Source organism: Salvelinus alpinus, chromosome 2, assembly GCF_045679555.1.
Source record: "Salvelinus alpinus chromosome 2, SLU_Salpinus.1, whole genome shotgun sequence".
Classification (NCBI taxonomy): domain Eukaryota; kingdom Metazoa; phylum Chordata; class Actinopteri; order Salmoniformes; family Salmonidae; genus Salvelinus; species Salvelinus alpinus.
Genome location: NC_092087.1, coordinates 14458929 through 14479167, shown reverse-complemented (window position 1 = coordinate 14479167; position 20239 = coordinate 14458929). Strand labels below are relative to the sequence as shown.

The 20239-nt window shown below is 44.2% G+C and overlaps 1 protein-coding gene across 9 annotated transcripts in view; it reads left to right on the top strand.

Annotated features, from left to right (window-relative positions):
• LOC139554479 (transcriptional enhancer factor TEF-5-like) overlaps positions 1-20239 on the top strand; it is a 67327-nt gene that overhangs the window by 32716 nt on the left and 14372 nt on the right. For 5 of the 9 annotated variants that reach the window (XM_071367314.1, XM_071367330.1, XM_071367297.1 and 2 more), the window contains 2 exons: positions 14260-14324; positions 17356-17418. In XM_071367314.1, coding sequence (XP_071223415.1) covers positions 14260-14324; positions 17356-17418 — 128 coding nt within the window. Of the gene's footprint in view, positions 1-14259; positions 14325-17355; positions 17419-17562; positions 17626-20239 lie in introns of all 9 variants that reach the window. The other 4 variants (XM_071367347.1, XM_071367322.1, XM_071367338.1 and 1 more) reach the window with 1 other exon arrangement.

Below are 20239 nucleotides of genomic sequence, written 5' to 3'. Positions count from 1 at the left end.
GTGGCGCCCGTGACAGCAGTAGCAGCGCCATTCAGGCAATCTTCATTTTGAAGTAGTGAGTTTTCTTCTTCACGATTGGCTGATCCCTCCTGATGACCCGGTTGGACATGACTCCAACAGGGTCACCAGGAGGGATCAGCCAATTAAGTTGTAAGTTCCATCCCAACGGACACACACTGGTTGATTCAATGTTGTTTCCACATAATTTCAATGAAATTACTTTGAACCAATGTTGAATAGACGTTGAATTGACGTCTGTGCCTAGTGGGACCCAGTTTCCCATTTTAACACAGCATTTTGCCCACTAGAGGCCTCTATCATTCTCTATGGAGTTTACCACATATGACTGGGAAAACTCCACTTGAACATCCCTGCAACTGGTATTTACTTGTGCAAATCTCATTTATCATCTTGAGGGCCCACTTCTCCGACATGGTGACCTCTGACGTTACCTACTAAGGAAATGGCCTCTATAACACTATTTCCGTTAAATGCAACAACAACACCTTATTTATAAAAAGCGACGTATGAATGTGTTTTTTTTAACTCTATAATTTGTTTATAAGCATGATAGCTGTACTTTTAGTTTATGGTTGACGCAGCTTGTTGGCCATTAGCCAATCTGCATTTCTCAACTAGTTCAAATCAGATGAATGCATCCAACTGGTATTTAGGACTTCACAACTGGTAAATTCCCACCTCCCACACGGAGAGGAAACTTGAGAGGCCCAACATCACAACAGACAATGCCAGGAACATTGTGAATGCTCAACATTGTGAATGCTCAACATTGTGGATAGCATGTAGTACTTTCCTGCAATCAAATTAATATTTTTCCTAATTTCCTAATTAATAAACATAATAAAATAATATAAAACACTGAAAATATGGTGTTACTAAGTCAAAGTGTTTGTTATATTTCAGTCTTGTGATAATATTGGGATGCTAACTCAAAATGTAACACATTTCAACTTTATATCTGACATGGTACAGGTGTCTTCCTTTTTTTAAGCCCATAACCATGTGTGTGAGGTGTATGCTTTTGTTAAGATGACCAATTGTTTAAGACTACCGATTGTTTAAGACTACCAATTGTTTAAGAGAGGCTACGTGAGGGTAGCATATCCATTCGGCATATAGCTAAGCTCGTGTCATTTAGCTTGCTTCATCAGAGAAGGCTTTTGTAAAGAGCTTGACATCGGCAAGCAGCCTATATTTTGAGTCTAAACTTGTCCTGGTAAAGTTGTCTGTCTTGACTACTGTCATTAGTACTATAGGCGATAGGTATAGCTGGTCCAATATCTTTATAAGTTGGTTTTCAGCAGCAATCGTGGTTAAACAGCCTTAAAATCAATGCTGAAAGAGGTATAATATTAGCTAGCTAAGGTATGTTGGTTGGAGATAAAAAGTATAGAGCTTAACATAATGTTGAGGCGACTTTACAAAGTTGCTAGCTGGCAAACATTATTTCTAGCTAGCGTTACATGGGCATGTGCGCCCTTCTGCTGCTTTACAGGCAGAGGCCACTATGGACGGAAAATGTACCTAAACCACACATAATTGTCAGGTAAAGTACAGTTTAATATTATGTCACTCAAATTTCCAATTAAATGGGGGCCAATATATTGAGAGATGTAGGGTGTATTCCAGCTGTGTTCTGCTGTAATGCGTTGGAGCGTGCTGCGGCTTGCCCCCTAGCTGGGAATGTTTCAATATAATGTTATTGATAACAACCTATAGAAAGAAACATCCTGTTTCTTTTATGTTGAATATTACTCTATATTTTTTTCATCATTCTTATCACAACATCATGGTGAGGCTCTAGCTGTCCTTGCTCAATGCATATATGCTCTCCCATACGATGTGTCACAGCAATTTTTTCTGATAGTACTCAGAAACCGAACAGGTCTGAGCCTGTCGTCCCCTGACCCAGGGGCTGGTTGTTCCAGTCTCACTAGAAACATAGCATCAGAGCTGGAGCTTAGTTACCCAGAAGACACCACAGGCAGCTCCCCTTAGCTTGGTTTTCACCTGGCTTTCCTTAGTGCTTCAAACCGGTTCTGTCAGTGTCCTCACCTGTCAGTGCTGTCTCCAGCTATTTGCCACCTGCCATTTATTGCTCTTCTCTTCCTCATCTGCAGTCCTTAGACCTACTGTGAATTAGGAAAGTGGCAAAACCAAGTGTCCTTTATAACTTCATGTCAGTCTAACACACTAAGGTGCTTCTTGCAATAACCAGTTATGCACTGTCTCTCACCTGGTCTCCAGAATAGCGTTTGCTGCTTCTTGAACCAGTTGGACCGACTTTGCAATTGGTATCTCAACGTCATAAATCGAACCATGGAGACAAAAACATTGCAAAGAGTGCTATAAAACCTTCACAAGGTCCTATAGGGATCTAAGCTATTTCCTCCACCAGCATGTTACTTGCTGAAATCCACTGCATCCAGATGGAGAAATTGGCAAGTTGCTGATTAGAATCATAAAACATTCAGGTGTTAGAAACTGGCTGCATTTGTCTGAAGTTACTCTTTATCCCTATGATGGGTGAGAACACAGGGGATTGGCTGGCTGGGCTGCTGATGGGTGAGAAAACAGGGGATTGGCTGGCTGGGCTGCTGATGGGTGAGAAAACAGGGGATTGGCTGGCTGGGCTGCTGATGGGTGACAAAACAGGGGATTGGCTGGCTGGGCTGCTGATGGGTGAGAAAACAGGGGATTGGCTGGCTGGGCTGCTGATGAGTGAGAACACAGGGGAATGGCTGGCTGGGCTGCTGGTTTTGAATAAGACAGCCAAGTTGGAGAACATAAAACATATTGAAATGTGAATAGTCAGGAAATGCATGGAGCATGGGTTGAGATGTGGGCTTATTCAGGGGGTTTGACTTCACAATGTCCTCACAAAACCTCTTGGTTTTGGGGAACCTCTTTTGGGGAACAATGTTATGTTAACCAGCATGATATAGGCTGAGTCTCCTCAAGTCCTGTTGTGTAACCATCAAGTCCTTTAATTATTGTTCATGTCTCATAAACTTAAATTGAAACCATTTTAAATCCAACATCAGCTTCTATCAGAACGTTTTTCAAGACTATATATATTTAAGGGATTTTTTTTGTTTTATTTTCATGGCTGTCTGCATTGTTGTTCTGTCCTTGCTGCTGTAAAATGGAATGTTTAGCATGCGTCTATCAGGAATGTCATTCTTTGGGTTCTGAGACAGATTTGATTGTTAGTGGACAAACATATGACTAAGCTGCTAGCTAACACAGCGGCAAGCGGCCTCTGTGCTAGCTGTCGTTGTGCTAACTGCCGCTGTGCTAGCTGCCATTGTGTTAACTACCGCTGTGCTAGCTGCCTCTGTGCTAGCTGTCGTTGTGCTAACTGCCGGTGTGCTAGGTGCCATTGTGTTAACTGCCGCTGTGTTAGCTGTCGTTGCGCTAACTGCCGCTGTGCTAGCTGCCATTGTGTTAACTGCCGCTATGCTAGCTGCCTCTGTGCTAGCTGTCGTTGTGTTAACTGCCGCTGTGCTAGCTGCCTCTGTGCTAGCTGTCGTTGCACTAACTGTCGCTGTGCTAGCTGCCATTGTGTTAACTGCCGCTGTGCTAGCTATCGCTGTGTTAGCTGCCGCTGTGTTAGCTGCCGCTGTGCTAGCTGCGATTCTGGCTAGGCTGGCTGCGGTCTAAACAAGGCCGGAACTCTGACTAGTTCTCCTCTCCTGGGGGATGTGGTGTTGAGACTGCCTCCGGTTACAGTTACGCCATTTTAACTGTATCTGATCTGACTGGATGGCTAGCTAGCTAGCTAGAGCGTATTCATTGACATGGCTATATGTCAGAGGGACCTGTTGCTAAATGCTATTTCATAGTTGGTTTGCTGGGTGTTACAGGTAACCTACTATGAATGAGAATGGACCAGATTAACACCTTTCATTTGTCTGTGAATTTAATAATGTATTGCCAGTTACGCGATAATACATTAATAGCACTGCAGAAGTGCACAGTTTCCTCTGACAACATTGCCATGGTTTAACCTCTGTCTGTCTATTGACCTTCCCTCGAGTCTATTGAAGAAGAGACTTTAATGGAAAAGCAAGATGGAGGCTCCTCTCCTGGTTTAGCAGGACAGTGAAGTGTTCAGAACCTATATCTCAGTGTTGTTTCTCAGAAAAGGAGCACAACAGAAGTGGCAGGTGGAACGGCAGCGTGTTCCCTCCCTTCGCAGCACACTGTCAGGACCCCCAGTAGAGGTCAAGAAGAGCGACTGCTTTCTTTTTTCCAAACCAGTAAACACCCTATCCATTTACGTCATCTGAGGCCCTCCTGGCAGCGAGGCATGCCCCCAACCCAGAAGAAGCATTCTCACAAGGCGATGACCTCAGACATCTAAATTCTGCCCTGACGTGAGGCCGGGGGAATTTTAACGATTGCACTGTGTGTAATACTGTCTACTCCACAGTCTCTGACTGGGGAAGCGCTGCAAGTCCAATGCCGTGGCCTCCAAAACCAGGCAAGTCATCATCATCCCTCCTGTTGGGAATTCCATCTGGATTTTTCCACAAGGAATGTTCTTGTGGGAAATCGGTAGTGTCCCTGATGACTACTGACCACAGATATCATGTGGCACTCAGAATTGCCCAGGTTTCCCCCTATGGTCAGAATGTCAGATGACCTTAAGATGAAAAATATAATTTGGAATGAAAAATCAATAAGTAGAACACCCCCAAAATGGTTGGAACATGGAAGCCATGGTTCGTCTGTGTGTATTGGGCCACCACCCAGCAGAGGTCAGGGGTCAGGAGGAAGAGAGGATGAAGGGAGGAGGGTGTGTCTTGTTTTGTGGTGGTGCACGGCTGAAATATTGTTCACCTGTGTTATCTTGCTGGAGGAAGACATGCTGCCAAGCCCTGAGCACACCTCCTCCTCCTGCAATGCACTCTGGGTAAGAAGGAAAAAACAGCAAAATAGGGCACTGGAGGGAAACACATGTCTCCTAGTGACCTTTGCACGCTGTGCTAGGAATGAGCGATGGGTTCATTGCATGCAGTAGAAGTCAGTAGAAGGACAGAGTAATATATGCAGCAGTTGGTAGATGAGTATGCTAGTTAGGCTGAACTTGAGTTTCATAGACAAGAGAGGAGTGGAAAGGAAAGCAGCGTGTGATGACTAAGAGGGCCTGGTGTTTCCCTGTCATTCTCTAGCTGAGATGTCAGGAATGTTGTCTGTCATGGCCAAACAGTATGTTAGCAATTTAGGATTACCTCAATGTGAAAGGTGGGAGAGAACGAGAGAGGGAGGGAGATAGACAGGGAGCGAGATAGAGATGGAGGGAGAGGGGGAGACAGAGGGAGAGAGATAGATAGATAGATAGGCAGAGGGAGGGAGATAGATAGACAAAGAGAGAGTGAGGGAGATAGAAAGACAAAGAGAGAGTGAGGGAGATAGAAAGACGAGAGGGAGATAGATAGACAGAGGGAGAAAGGGAGGGAGAAAGAGAGATAGATAGACAGAGGGAGAGAGATAGATAAACAGAGGGAGAGAGATAGATAGACAGAGGGAGAGAGATAGATAGACAGAGGGAGAGAGATAGATAGACAGAGGGAGAGAGATAGATAGGCAGAGGGAGGGAGAGAGATAGATAGACAGAGAGAGAGTGAGGGAGATAGAAAGACACGAGGGAGGGAGAGAAAGAGGGTGGGAGATAGACAGAGGGAGAAAGGGAGGGAGGGAGAGAGAAAGAGACCGAGTAGATAGACATCGTTACAACACTGTATATATACAGTGGGGAGAACAAGTATTTGATACACTGTCAATTTTGTAGGTTTTCCTACTTACAAAGCATGTAGAGGTCTGTAATTTTTATCATAGGTACACTTCAACTGTGAGAGATGGAATCTAAAACAAAAATCCAGAAAATCACATTGTATGATTTTTAAGTAATTAATTTGCATTTTATTGCATGACATAAGTATTTGATCACCTACCAACCAGTAAGAATTCCGGCTCTCACAGACCTGTTAGTTTTTCTTTGAGAAGCCCTCCTGTTCTCCACTCATTACCTGTATTAACTCCACCTGTTTGAACTCGTTACCTGTATAAAAGACACCTGTCCACACACACAATCAAACAGACTCCAACCTCTCCACAATGGCCAAGACCAGAGAGCTGTGTAAGGACATCAGGGATAAAATTGTAGACCTGCACAAGGCTGGGATGGGCTACAGGACAATAGAAAAACAGCTTGGTGAGAAGGCAACAACTGTTGGCGCAATTATTAGAAAATGGAAGAAGTTCAAGATGACGGTCAATCACCCTCGGTCTGGGGCTCCATGCAAGATCTCACCTCGTGGGGCATCAATGATCATGAAGAAGGTGAGGGATCAGCCCAGAACTACACGGCAGGACCTGGTCAATGACCTGAAGAGAGCTGGGACCACAGTCTCAAAGAAAACCATTAGTAACACACTACGCCGTCATGGATTAAAATCCTGCAGTGCACGCAAGGTCCCCCTGCTCAAGCCAGTGCATGTCCAGGCCCGTCTGAAGTTTGCCAATGACCATCTGGATGATCCAGAGGAGGAATGGGAGAAGGTCATGTGGTCTGATGAGACAAAAATAGAGCTTTTTGGTCTAAACTCCACTCGCCGTGTTTGGAGGAAGAAGAAGGATGAGTACAACCCCAAGAACACCATCCCAACCGTGAAGCATGGAGGTGGAAACATCATTCTTTGGGGATGCTTTTCTGCAAAGGGGACAGGACGACTGCACTGTATTGAGGGGAGGATGGATGGGGCCATGTATCGCGAGATCTTGGCCAACAACCTCCTTCCCTCAGTAAGAGCATTGAAGATGGGTCGTGGCTGGGTCTTCCAGCATGACAACGACCCGAAACACACAGCCAGGGCAACTAAGGAGTGGCTCCGTAAGAAGCATTTCAAGGTCCTGGAGTGGCCTAGACAGTCTCCAGACCTGAACCCAATAGAAAATCTTTGGAGGGAGCTGAAAGTCCGTATTGCCCAGCGACAGCCCCGAAACCTGAAGGATCTGGAGAAGGTCTGTATGGAGGAGTGGGCCAAAATCCCTGCTGCAGTGTGTGCAAACCTGGTCAAGAACTACAGGAAACGTATGAACGCTGTAATTGCAAACAAAGGTTTCGGTACCAAATATTAAGTTCTGCTTTTCTGATGTATCAAATACTTATGTCATGCAATAAAATGCAAATTAAATACTTAAAAATTATACAATGTGATTTTCTGGATTTTTGTTTTAGATTCTGTCTCTCACAGTTGAAGTGTACCTATGATAAAAATTACAGACCTCTACATGCTTTGTAAGTAGGAAAACCTGCAAAATCGGCGGTGTATCAAATACTTGTTCTCCCCACTGTACATAATATGACATTTGTAATGTCTTTATTATTTTGGAACTTCTGTGAGTGTAATTTACTGTTCATTTTTATTGTTTATTTCACTTTTGTATATTATCTACCTCACTTTGCTTTGGCAATGTTAACATATGTTTCCCATGCCAATAAAGCCCCTTGAATTAAATTGAATTGAGAGAGAGAGCAAGCGAGACAGACAGACAGACAGACAGACAGACAGACAGACAGACAGACAGACAGACAGACAGACAGAGGGAGAGAGGGGAGGGAAGATAAATAGATAGACAGAGGGAGGGAGGGAGGGAGGGTGGCAGTGAGTTAACTCTGCTCCCCATCTCAGTGTGTAAGTGGAAAATTCCAGTGGACATGCAGTAAAAGAGGAGGATAGTCATGGCAGGGAAGAGGTTAATCATGGCAGTCAGCCTGCGGGGCTCTGCAAACTGAGTGTTGAGCAATCTGAGGGAGGGAGGGAGGGAGGGAGGGAGGGAGGGAGGGAGGGAGGGAGGGAGGGAGGGAGGGAGGGAGGGAGGTGGAAACACGGTGAAGTAGAGTGATTGCCGATTGATTGAGATAGAGGTAAGATGGCAAGCGAGGGAGATGTACAGAAAGTTATTGTGTGAGCATACACTTGTGTATGTGTTAGCTGTCCTTGTTCGTAACTTGGACTGTGAGTGTGTGTGTGTGTGTGTGTGTGTGTGTGTGTGTGTGTGTGTGCGCGCCAACCTGTCCACCACCTGACTTGAGGCCTTGAAGGGAGACCCCGTCTCTTCCGCCTAGCTGAACCTTCTGTCTAGTCTGAACAGGCCTAGCCAGTCTGCCTCTCTAAATCAATCTTCTACTTTGCAAAAGTCTTGTGTAAAAGACTTGGTAATTCCATGGCTCACAACCCCAGTCAGTTACTTACAACCTTTAATGAAGACACACAGAACAGTTTTCTTAAAACTGCCTTTGTAAATTAAGCTCATTTCCAGTTATTTTTATGTTGAAAATGTGTATTCGGTACAGAGGGAACAGATTCTAGAAGCCATTTGTTTGATAGTTAGTTCCACTGCTCCCTCAGTCCAGAAGATTGATAGTAGCAGTTGGGCTGAAGAGGGTAGGAGTCGGGGGCCAGGGGTGTAGAGGGGTTCTAATTGTTCTCTCCCACCTCCTGACTGCGACAGTCAGTGGCAGGTGTTACTGTCCGTTGGGTAAGGGGTCACACATGGGGTTATTTTGGGAAGGGAGGGGTGTGTGTGTGGGGGGGGGGGGCAGTCCTGATGCCAGGTGGCAGTTGTTGGTAAAGACAGTTATGGCTTTGTGTTTCCTCCAAGAGTTACAGCCTCAGCTGCCCACCTACCCCCCACCCCCAACTCCTCACCCTCCACCCCCAACTCCTCACCCTCCACCCCTCACCCCCAACCCCCCCAGCTGCCCACCTACTTCCCACCCCCAACTCCTCACCCTCCAACCCCCCCCCCCCCAGCTGCCCACCTACCCCCAACTCCTCACCCTCCACCCCAACCCCCTCCAGCTGCCCACCTACCCCCCACCCCCAACTCCTCACCTCCCCCCAAACCCTCACCCTCCACCCCAAACCCTCACCCTCCACTCCCAATCCCTCCCCCAACCACTCACCCCCCAACCCCTCCCCCCAACCCCTCACCCCCAACCCCTCAACCTCCACCCCAACCCCTCACCCTTCCCCCCACTCTACCCCTCACCCCCCTTCCTCAACCCCGGACCCTTCAACCCCTCACCCTCCACCGCTACCCCTCATTCCCTATCCTCCCTCCTCAACCCCTGACCCCGTACCTCTCACCCCCAACCCCACCCTCCACCCCAACCCCTCACCCCACCCTCAACTCCACCCCAGCCAGCTAACCCTTGCTTAGCGCTGTGTGCCTGTGTGTGTCCGCAGTCCACACCGGCTGCGCTAGTAGGGACCTGGCCAATCAGACTGGCTAGCACAGATGTGACAGGCTGGGAGGAATGCTAGGAATGTGGAGGCGCTGGTGCGGGCGTGTCCCTCCTAATCCAGGGGGAGGGGCCGGCCGGCTGGCTGACTGACTGGCTGCTTCAGTTCAGTATTGGCTGGCCAGGCAGCTCATCTCAGTAGAGAGAGAGAAAGAGACAGAGCGATAGGGGGGAGAGAGAGGGAGACCGAGAGATAGGGGAGAAAGAGAGAGAGAGATGGGGGAGAGAGAGATAGACAGAGAGAGAGGGGAGAGAGAGATAGACAGAGAGAGAGGGGAGAGAGATAGACGGGGAAGAGAGAGAATAAATAGAGAGATGGGGGAGAGAGAGATAGACAGAGAGAGAGGGGAGAGAGATAGACGGGGAAGAGAGAGAGAGATGGGGGAGAGAGATATAGACAGAGAGAGAGGGGAGAGAGATAGACGGGGAAGAGAGAGAGAGATGGGGGAGAGAGAGATAGACAGAGAGAGAGGGGAGAGAGATAGACGGGGAAGAGAGAGAGAGATGGGGGAGAGAGAGATAGACAGAGAGAGAGGGGAGAGAGATAGACGGGGAAGAGAGAGAGAGACAGAGAGAGAGGGGAGAGAGATAGACGGGGAAGAGAGAGAGAGACAGAGAGAGAGGGGAGAGAGATAGACGGGGGAAGAGAGAGAGAGACAGAGAGAGAGGGGAGAGAGATAGACGGGGAAGAGAGAGAGAGACAGAGAGAGAGGGGAGAGAGATAGACGGGGAAGAGAGAGAGAGACAGAGAGAGAGGGGAGAGAGATAGACGGGGAAGAGAGAGAGAGACAGAGAGAGAGGGGAGAGAGATAGACGGGGAAGAGAGAGAGAGACAGAGAGAGAGGGGAGAGAGATAGACGGGGAAGAGAGAGAATAAATAGAGAGAGAGGGGAGAGAGATAGACGGGGGAAGAGAGAGAATAAATAGAGAGAGAGGGCACAGAGGGCTCACTCCTCTCCTAACATGTAGTACCTTTATGTTAATTACACCAAGCAGAGCAGAGCCTAAAGCAGGCCAAGGACCAAGGAAAAAGGCATATTGTCAGCTTTTCTCCTGTCATTGTGTCTGAGGTGCTGTCTGAAGTTAGTTGGCTTGGCCTGTCACAGGGCTTTTTTCAACATGGGTTTGCAATAATGTAAAGCGTTGGCTATCCTTTGTTTGTAACTTGGACTGTGTGTGTGTGTGTGTGTGTGTGTGTGTGTGTGTGTGTGTGTGTGTGTGTGTGTGTGTGTGTGTGTGTGTGTGTGTGTGTGTGTGTGTTTTGTTTTACTATCCTTGTGGAGACCAGAAATCCAAAACAAGGAACATTCGGTGTGGACATTTCGCTGGTCCCCACAAGGAAAAAGGCCATTTCAGGCTTAGGGGATAGGTTTAGGGTTAGGGTTACAATTAGGATTAGGAGTTAGGGGTTTAGGTTAGGGGTTAGGGATACAATTATTTTGAATGGGAATAAACGTGACCTGTTGCAGGAAACTAGGCGTATGTCACGGGTCACTACTTCACACGAGAGCAGTTTGAAAGTAATATTTTTTATTTTGAGAAAAATTTGTTTTTTGGTAGAACATGTGAACTTTCATGTTCCATTCCGAGTGGCACAGGGGTTAAGGCACTGCATCACAGTGCAGGAGGTGTCACTTCTGACCCTGGTTCGATCCTGGGCTGTATCACATCTGGCTGTGATCAGGAGTCTCATCGTGTGGTGCACAATTGGCCCAGTATTGTTCAGGTTAGGGGAGGTTTTGGATGGGGTTGGCCGTCATTGTGAATAACAAACTTGTATGCCATCTGTAAATACGAATATAATTCTGTCTATTTGAGCTGGTTAGTATGTGTAGGTAATCCTGTCTAATGCTGCTTAAAAAATATATATTGCTTAGTAGAACTGCATAAGTGTTGCTCTCCACTTTCTGGAGGACCAAGTTTTGAAATCAGTGGAATTAGAGTATGATAGCTAAGGAGATGGAGAAAACACCTGTCTCCGGATTACATCTTCAAACTAAGGGCAACCATGACATCCGTGACAGGGAGAAGCGTCCAACCATGAATACGGGTAAGATAGTCTAGCTAGCTACATTTTTTAGGTATTATACATTTCTAATTTTGACAAAATGGTTTTCATTTCAAGTTAGTGTACTGTTAGCTAGCTAGCTAACGTTAGCTGGCTGGCTCGCTAGCAAACGTTACATGTATGATCTTATTATTCGTATCTCAGAGCCATTTGCTTGGTATAGCCTATTGTTAGGTAGCTAACATTGAACCTGGTTGGTTAGCTACCTGCAGATTCATGCAGGGTAGTAACGTCATGAGTTGTGATTATGGTTAACCTTTCTGGCGCAGGCGTTCCGCTAGCGACTCACCTCGACAACATCCGGTGAAATTGCAGCACGCCAAATTCGAAATACAGAAATAGTCATAAGAAACATTAATAAAAATACAAGTGTTATACATCGGCTTAAAGATGAACTTCTTGTTAATCCAGCCGCTCTGTCAGATTTCAAAAAGCCTTTACGGTGAAAGCATACCATGCGATTATCTGAGGACAGCGCCCCGCTTACAAAAGCATACAAACATTTTCCAACCAAGTAGAGTCACGAATGTCAGAAATAGCGATAAAATGAATCACTTACCTTTGAAGATCTTCATCTGGTTGCAGTCACAAGAGTCCCAGCTACACAATAAATGTTTGTTTTGTTCGATAAAGTCCCTCTTTATATCCCAAAAACGATGTTTGTTGGCACGTTTTGTTCAGTAATGCAGTCAAAACATGCAGACGAATACATCCTAATAGTACCGGTAAAGTTTGTCGAAACATGTCAGACAATGTTTATAATTAATCCTCAGGTTGTCAATTGTCTAAATAATCAATAATATTTCAACCAGACAATAGCGTATTCAATAGAAAGGAATAACAACGAAGGGCACGCACTCGGTCATGAGCGCAAACCAGCACTGCATGATTCTACAGTCCACTGACAGAAAGGTCTCATTCTTCTTCATTTTTCAGAAAACAAGCCTGAAACAATGTCTAAAGACTGTTGACATCTAGTGGAAGCCATAGGAACTGCAATCTGGGTCCTTACCCATAAGATACTCTATAGGCATTAAATTGAAAATACCCACATCAAAAAAATCCCACTTCCTGGATGGATTTTCCTCAGGTCTATGCCTGCCATATCAGTTCTGTTATACTCACAGAAATTATTTTTAACAGTTTTGGAAACATTAGAGTGTTTTCTATCTAAATCTACCAATTATATGCATATCCTAGCTTCTGGGCCTGAGTAACAGGCAGTTTACTTTGGGCACGCTTCTCATCCAGACGTCGAAATAATACCCCCAAGCCATAACAAGTTAATTGTTTAGCTAGCTAGCTACATGTCTTAACAAAAGACTCCACTAGGCAAGTGTCCATTTTAATAGAATGTCACTGCGACAACTGTTAGCCAGATAGCTTGGGTGCTTGACTGCTGTTTTTAGGATAGAACGCTCGGATCAACCCTTAAAGAGGTTGGTGGAGCTTTAAGAAGGTGTGAACTATGCTGAATGGGTGTTGACAAAGAAAAGCTCTCCAGTAGGTCTACCAAACATTCAAAGGCCATTTTCTCAAAAGTGAGGTTACAAGTTTATCAACTTTCAAAGCAGAATTACTTTCCTATTGTTCCACAAATGCAGTGTATGATATACCATTTTGTAGCTCTGTGTCTCGGCTTTTATCGAAAGTAAAAAAAATTAAAAAAAACGATTTCAAATGTTGCTACATGAGACCGAATCAAGGCGATCAGTCAGAAATTGTTTGGTCCCCACAAGGATAGTAAAACAAACGAGTGTGTGTGTGTGTTTTAGAGAGAGTGCCATGAACGGATGGCTGGTTTGTGGGGGAGTTTAGGTCATTATTCATGATACTGTTGTCTCTCTTTCTCCCGTTCTTTTGCTCTCTTTTTCTCCCTCTATTTATATATCTCCTTCTTTCACATAAACATACTGATGCACATTCACACCGATCCTCTTGGGGGAACTTCCTATCATTTCTCTTACTAGTCAGCAAATGTTAAAATGAGATGTTTTGAGATGCAGACCTCCCTACCTAGTACAAAGAAACACAAACTGTACCTGGAAAATCCAACAAACTTGACAACCCTGGAAAATACTAATCACTTTGAGCATTGATAGATTCCACTGTTCGGTTGCTCTCTCATTTGAAAAACGTTCAGATAAGTTGCATTCAGAGCAAATGAACCCCTTTAAAGCCCCTGTCATCTGTCTGAGAGAAAGCCATTAAAGCCAAGAATAGAAGGCCCTTCTCTGCCCGACCTGTTTGTGCAGAATGTCAAGTGTAGATGTTACATAATGAACAACATGTTCCTTCTATTTTTTTTTTAAGTACTGTGTCTGTAATTATGTGACGCATGAGCTAAAAGTCAGGAGGTGTCAGACGAGCTAATGAAATCAAAGCTCCTGAACTAGCCAGTTGTCGTTCTTTTATACGCCTGTTGAAAACATTTTAGAAGTGGTGTCCCAGGGTCAGTGATATAAAGAAATGTTCACCTACTGACTGAGAGGTTGAGTAATGCGTGTGTTCCTAAGAAGAAGCTTTTGGGAGGTCGACGTGTGCGGCACCTAGCATTCTGTTGAGATCCTGTAGCTATTTAGCAGCAGACCTTTAGCTCCACCTTGTGTTTGTTGTGAATAATCATGTTAATGTAGAAGTAGCCCACAGACACAGATCTAGGATCAGCCTTTTCTTTCCAAATATGAACAATCTTTTGGGTGAAAAATGCTTAACTGACCATAGTTCAGAGCCTAATCCTTTATCACCTGTGTACCAGCTATAGAAAAGCTGTATGGTTGCTAAATGTGTCAATGAGATTTGTCTTTGTTTCCAGGTTATATTCTTCATGGTGTTGTTCACCTCTCTGTTCCAGGTCGTAATGAGTTGATAGCTAGGTACATCAAGCTGAGGACAGGCAAAACCCGCACCAGAAAACAGGTAACAATACTTTTTTATTTTACAGCAATGGGTTGATAAAAAGTTTTTACCACTCAGACTTTATAAAGACTTGATTTTACATTACATTTACATTGAAGTCATTTAGCAGACACTCATATCCTGAATGATTTTACCTACATTTATTATTAGAAGTCAAATGAAATAAAATGTTATTTGTCACATACACGTGTTCATCAGATGTTATTGCGGGTGTAGCCAAATGCTTGTGCTTCTTGTTCCGACAGTGCAGTAATATCTAACAAGTTATATCTACCAATTTCACAACAAATACCTAATACACACAAATCTAAGTAAAGGAATGGAATTAAGAATATATTAATATATGGACGGGCAATGTCAGAGCGGCATAGACTGAGATACTGTAGATAGTATAGAATACAGTATATACATATGAGATGAGTAATGCAAGATATGTAAACATTATTAAAGTGACATTATTTAAAGTGACTAGTGTTCCATTTATTAAAGTGGCAAATGATTTCAAGTCTGTGTATGTAGACTGCAGCCTCTCTGTGCTAGTGATGGCTATTTAACAGTCTGATGGCATTGAGATAGAAAAGTCTACAAGACGTATTAGATATCCTGTAGCTGTAACATTTGGAACATGGGAACTACAGTTGAAGTCGGAAGTTTACATACACTTAGGTTGGAATCATTAAAACTTGTTTTTCAACCACTCCAAAAATGTAATGTTAACAAACTATAGTTTTGGCAAATCGGTTAGGACATCTACTTTGTGCATGACACAAGTAATTTTTCAAAAAAAAATTACAGACAGATTATTTCACTTATAATTCACTGTATCAGAATTCCAGTGGGTCAGAAGTTACACTAAGTTGACGGTGCCTTTAAACAGCTTAGAAAATTCCAGAAAATTATGTCATGATTTAGAAGCTTCTGATAGGCTAATTGACATCATTTGAGTCAATTGGAGGTGTACCTGTGGATGTATTTCAAGGCTTACCTTCAAACTCAGTGCCTCTTTGCTTGACATCATGGGAAAATCAAAAGAAATTGACCTCAGATTGACCAAGACCAAAATTGACCAAGACCTCAGAAAAACATTGTAGACCTCCACAAGTCTGGTTCATCCTTGGGAGCAATTTCCAAACACCTGAAGGTACCACATTCATCTGTACAAACAATAGTACGCAAGTATAAACACCATGGGACCACGCTGCCGTCATACCGCTCAGGAAGGAAACGCGTTCTGTCTCCTAGAGATGAACGTACTTTGGTGCAAAAAGTGCAAATCAATCCCAGAACAACAGCAAAGGACCTTGTGAAGATGCTGGAGGAAACAGGTACAAAAGTATCTGTATCCACAGTAAAACAAGTCCTATATCGGCATAACCTGAAAGGCCACTCAGCAAGGAAGAAGCCACTGCTCCTAAACCGCTGTGAGGCCGTTGGTAAAATTGAATAAATGCAGAGTCAGGCGCAGGACACAGTTCTGAGTAATAATCCAAGATTTACTCAATAAAAGGTAAAATTCCAACAAAGAACGTATACAATAAACAAAAGCACGAACAACGAGAACCCATATGACAAACAATAACGCACAAAACAGAGAGGGAAGCCATAGGGTTAAATAAGGAACATAATTAGTAGAATAGAAATCAGGTGTGTATAATGAAGACAAAACCAAACAAAAATGAAACATGGATCGGTGGCGACTAGAAAGCCGGTGACGTCGACAGCCGAACGCCGCCCAAACAAGGAAAGGGACCAACTTCGGCGGAAGTCGTGACAACCGCCATAAAAAAGCCAGACTACTGTTTGCAACTGCACATGGGGACAAAGATGGTACTTTTTGCGAAATGTCCTCTGGTCTGATGAAAGAAAAATAGAACTGTTTGGCCATAATGACCGTCGTTATGTTTGGAGGAAAAACACCATCCCAACCGTGAAGCATGGCGGTGGCAGCATCATGTTGTGGGGGTGCTTTGCTGCAGGAGTGACTGGTGCACTTCACAACATAGATAGCATCATGAGAGAGGAAATTATGTGGATATATTGAAGCAACATCTCAAGACATCAGTCAGGAGGTTAAACCTTGGTCGCAAATGGATCTTCCAAATGGACAATGACCTCAAGCATACTTCCAAAGTTGTGGCAAAATGGCTTAAGTACAACAAAATCCAGGTATTGGAGTGGCCATCACAAAGCCCTGACCTCAATCCTATAGAACATTTGTGGGCAGAACTGAAAAAGCATGTGCGAGCAAGGAGGCATACAAACCTGACTCAGTTACACCAGCTCTGTCAGGAGGAATGGGCCAAAATTCACCCAACTTATTGTGGGAAGCTTGTGGAAGTCTACCCGAAACGTTTGACCTAAGTTAAACAATTTAAAGGCAATTCTACCAAATACCTTTTGAGTGTATGTAAACTTCTGACCCACTGGGAATGTGATGAAAGAAATAAAAGCTGAAATAAATCATTCTCTCTACTATTATTCTGACATTTCACATTCTTAAAATAAAGTGGTGATCCTAACTGACTTAAGACAGGGAATTTTTACTAGGATTAAATTTCAGGAATTGTGAAAAACTGAGTTTAAATGTATTTGGCTAAGCTGTATGTAAACTTCTGACTTCAACTGTAGATGTATTGCAGTAACAGCTCAGTCAATTGTGTCAGTATTCTGTTAATTTGAAATTACATTTGTCTGTCTTTTCTATTTGTACTGAAGACAAGTAACACCATCCAACTCAAATCAAAGACACAAAAAATACAAATAACGTAGCGTTGTGTGAATCGCCTTCATTTAATGTTTGAGGAGCTGTATAATATTGTTTGTGTTTGGTGTGTGTGCGGGCGTGCGTGTGTGTGTGCTTGTATCCATGTGTATGTCCGTGTGTGTGTGTTTGTGTTTGGTATGTGTATGCTTGTATCCATGTGTATGTCCATGTGTGTGTTTGGTGTGTGTGTGTGTGTTTGTATCCATGTGTATGTCCATGTGTGTGTGCATACTCTATGATTTTTATAACTGTCTCGCACCCCTTTAGGTATCTAGTCACATACAGGTGTTAGCACGGAAGAAAGTTCGAGAATACCAAGCAGGTATCAAGGTAGGTGCTACTGAACAGGCCTCCTGCCAACTGTGACTGGGCTTCTCTTTCCTCCTTGGTTACGGCCTCTCTTGTCGTCTCTCTCTCGGTCTCCTTTTCTCTTCTTCTCTTGGCTCTTCTCCTCTTGGCTCTTCTTCTCTGCAGGTTTCTAGCCATTTGCAGGTTCTCGCCCGGAGAAAATCTCGCGAGATCCAGTCAAAGCTGAAGGTATGCGCTTCTCTGCGGGCTGGGCGGGGCTTGGCTTTGCGCTAACCAATTAGCACTTTAGTTCTTCTTACAGCCGTAGATGGATAGGTTCTCCGTGACTAGAAAATACCAACCCTAGTAAATAGTACTGCAGGAGACCCCCAGTCTGCATAGGGGTGTATTGGCTTGAGGTCACTGTGTGACTCATCATGTAGGCTAACGGGTCTGGGAGAGACTAGAGCAACAAGTTATAGCTAGTAGCTACCATGCATGCATGCACGGCACAGGGCGCAACGGGCTAAAAATATGGTCATCTGTTGACCACTGAAATACATCTCAATGCTTAGTACAGTACTGTACAAAGCTGTAAAGAAATGACATTATAGGAGCTGTCTTTATTATACTGCTTATCCTGTATACAGTAACTCAGCCTGTGGTGTAGCCTAGAGGAATGCTGTGAGCAGTATGATCTGTCTGTGGTGAACGGTGTTGCTGCATGATGGCCTTGTCGCTACAGCTGCACGCCTGTCCCTACTGTACCTATGCCAGCCATGCTTCTGCCTATAGGCTTTCCTCAAATCTTCCTCTGCCTTCAACCCTTCTCTCCGCTCTGACCCCAATCTCCATTGGATGTCTCTGAATGTTCTTCCTTATGAGAGTTAACTACTCCAATCGTATGCAAATACCTACATGTTAGAATTAAACCATCATACTCTATACACTACTATAGCAGTATGCTTAGAACAAGTGTCCTACTGTACCTGTATACTTCTGCTATACTTCTACTATTTCTAGATAATATTGGGTGTGCCCTATTCTTCATCATCCTCCTTCTGCTTATATTCAGCAGAATATATATACATATACAGTGCATTCTGAAACTATTCAGACCCTTTGACCTTTTCCACATCACGCTACAGCCTTATTCTAAAATTGATTAAATTAGCATTTTCCGCATCAGTCTACATACAATACCCCATAATGACAAAGCTAAAACAGGTTAAACATTTTTTTTAAACACATAAATACCTAAGTATTCAGCCCCTTTGCTATGAGACTCGAAATTGAGCTCAGGTGCATCCTGTTTCCATTGATCATCCTTGAGAAGTTTGTACAACTTGATTGGAGTCCACCTGTGGTAAATACAATTCTTTGGACATTAATTATATAGACACAGCTGTCTATAGAAAGGCCCACAGTTGACAGTGCATGTCAGAGCAAAAACCAAGCCACGAGGTCGAAGGAATTGTCCATAGAGCTCCGAAACAGGATTGTGTCAAGGCAAAAAATGTCTGCAGCATTGAAGGTCCCCAAGAACACAGTGGCCTCCATCATTCTTAAATGGAAGAAGTTTGGAACCACCAAGACTATTCCTAAAGCTGTCCGCCAGGCCAAACTGAGCAATCAGGGGAGAAAGGCCTTGGTCAGGGAGGTGACCAAGAACCCGATGGTCACTCTGACAGACCTCCAGAGTTCCTCTGTGGAGATGGGAGAAACTTAAAGGACTGTCAGACAATGAGAAACAAGATCCTCTGGTCTGATGAGACCAAGATTGAACTCTTTGGCCTGAATGCCAAGTGTCACGTCTGGAGGAAACCTGCCACCATCCCTAGAGTGAAGCATGGGGGTGGCAGCATCATGGTGTGGGATGTTTTTCCGTGGCAGGGACTGGGAGTCTAGTCAGGATAGAGGAGAAAGATGAACAGAGCAAAGTGCAGAGAGATCCTTGATGAAAACCTGCTCCAGAGCGCTCAGGACCTCAGACTGAGGCGAAGGTTCTCCTTCCAACAGGACAATGACCCTAAGCACACAGCCAAGACAACATTTTCTAAAAACCTGTTTTTGCTTTGTCATTATAGGGTACTGTGTGTAGATTGATGAGGGGAAAAAACAATTTAATACATTTTAAATTAAGACTGTAACGTAACAAAATGTTGGGAAAAATCAAGGGGTCTGAATACTTTCGCGAATGCACTATATACAGTGGGGAGAACAAGTATTTGATACACTGCCGATTTTGCAGGTTTTCCTACTTACAAAGCATGTAGAGGTCTGTACTTTTTATCATAGGTACACTTCAACTGTGAGAGACGGAATCTAAAACAAAAATCCAGAAAATCACATTGTATGATTTTTAAGTAATTAATTTGCATTTTATTGCATGACATAAGTATTTGATCACCTACCAACCAGTAAGAATTCCGGCTCTCACAGACCTGTTAGTTTTTCTTTAAGAAGCCCTCCTGTTCTCCACTCATTACCTGTATTAACTGCACCTGTTTGAACTCGTTACCTGTATAAAAGACACCTGTCCACACACTCAATCAAACAGACTCCAACCTCTCCACAATGGCCAAGACCAGAGAGCTGTGTAAGGACATCAGGGATAAAATTGTAGACCTGCACAAGGCTGGGATGGGCTACAGGACAATAGGCAAGCAGCTTGGTGAGAAGGCAACAACTGTTGGCGCAATTATTAGAAAATGGAAGAAGTTGAAGATGACGGTCAATCACCCTCGGTCTGGGGCTCCATGCAAGATCTCACCTCGTGGGGCATCAATGATCATGGGGAAGGTGAGGGATCAGCCCAGAACTACACGGCAGGACCTGGTCAATGACCTGAAGAGAGCTGGGA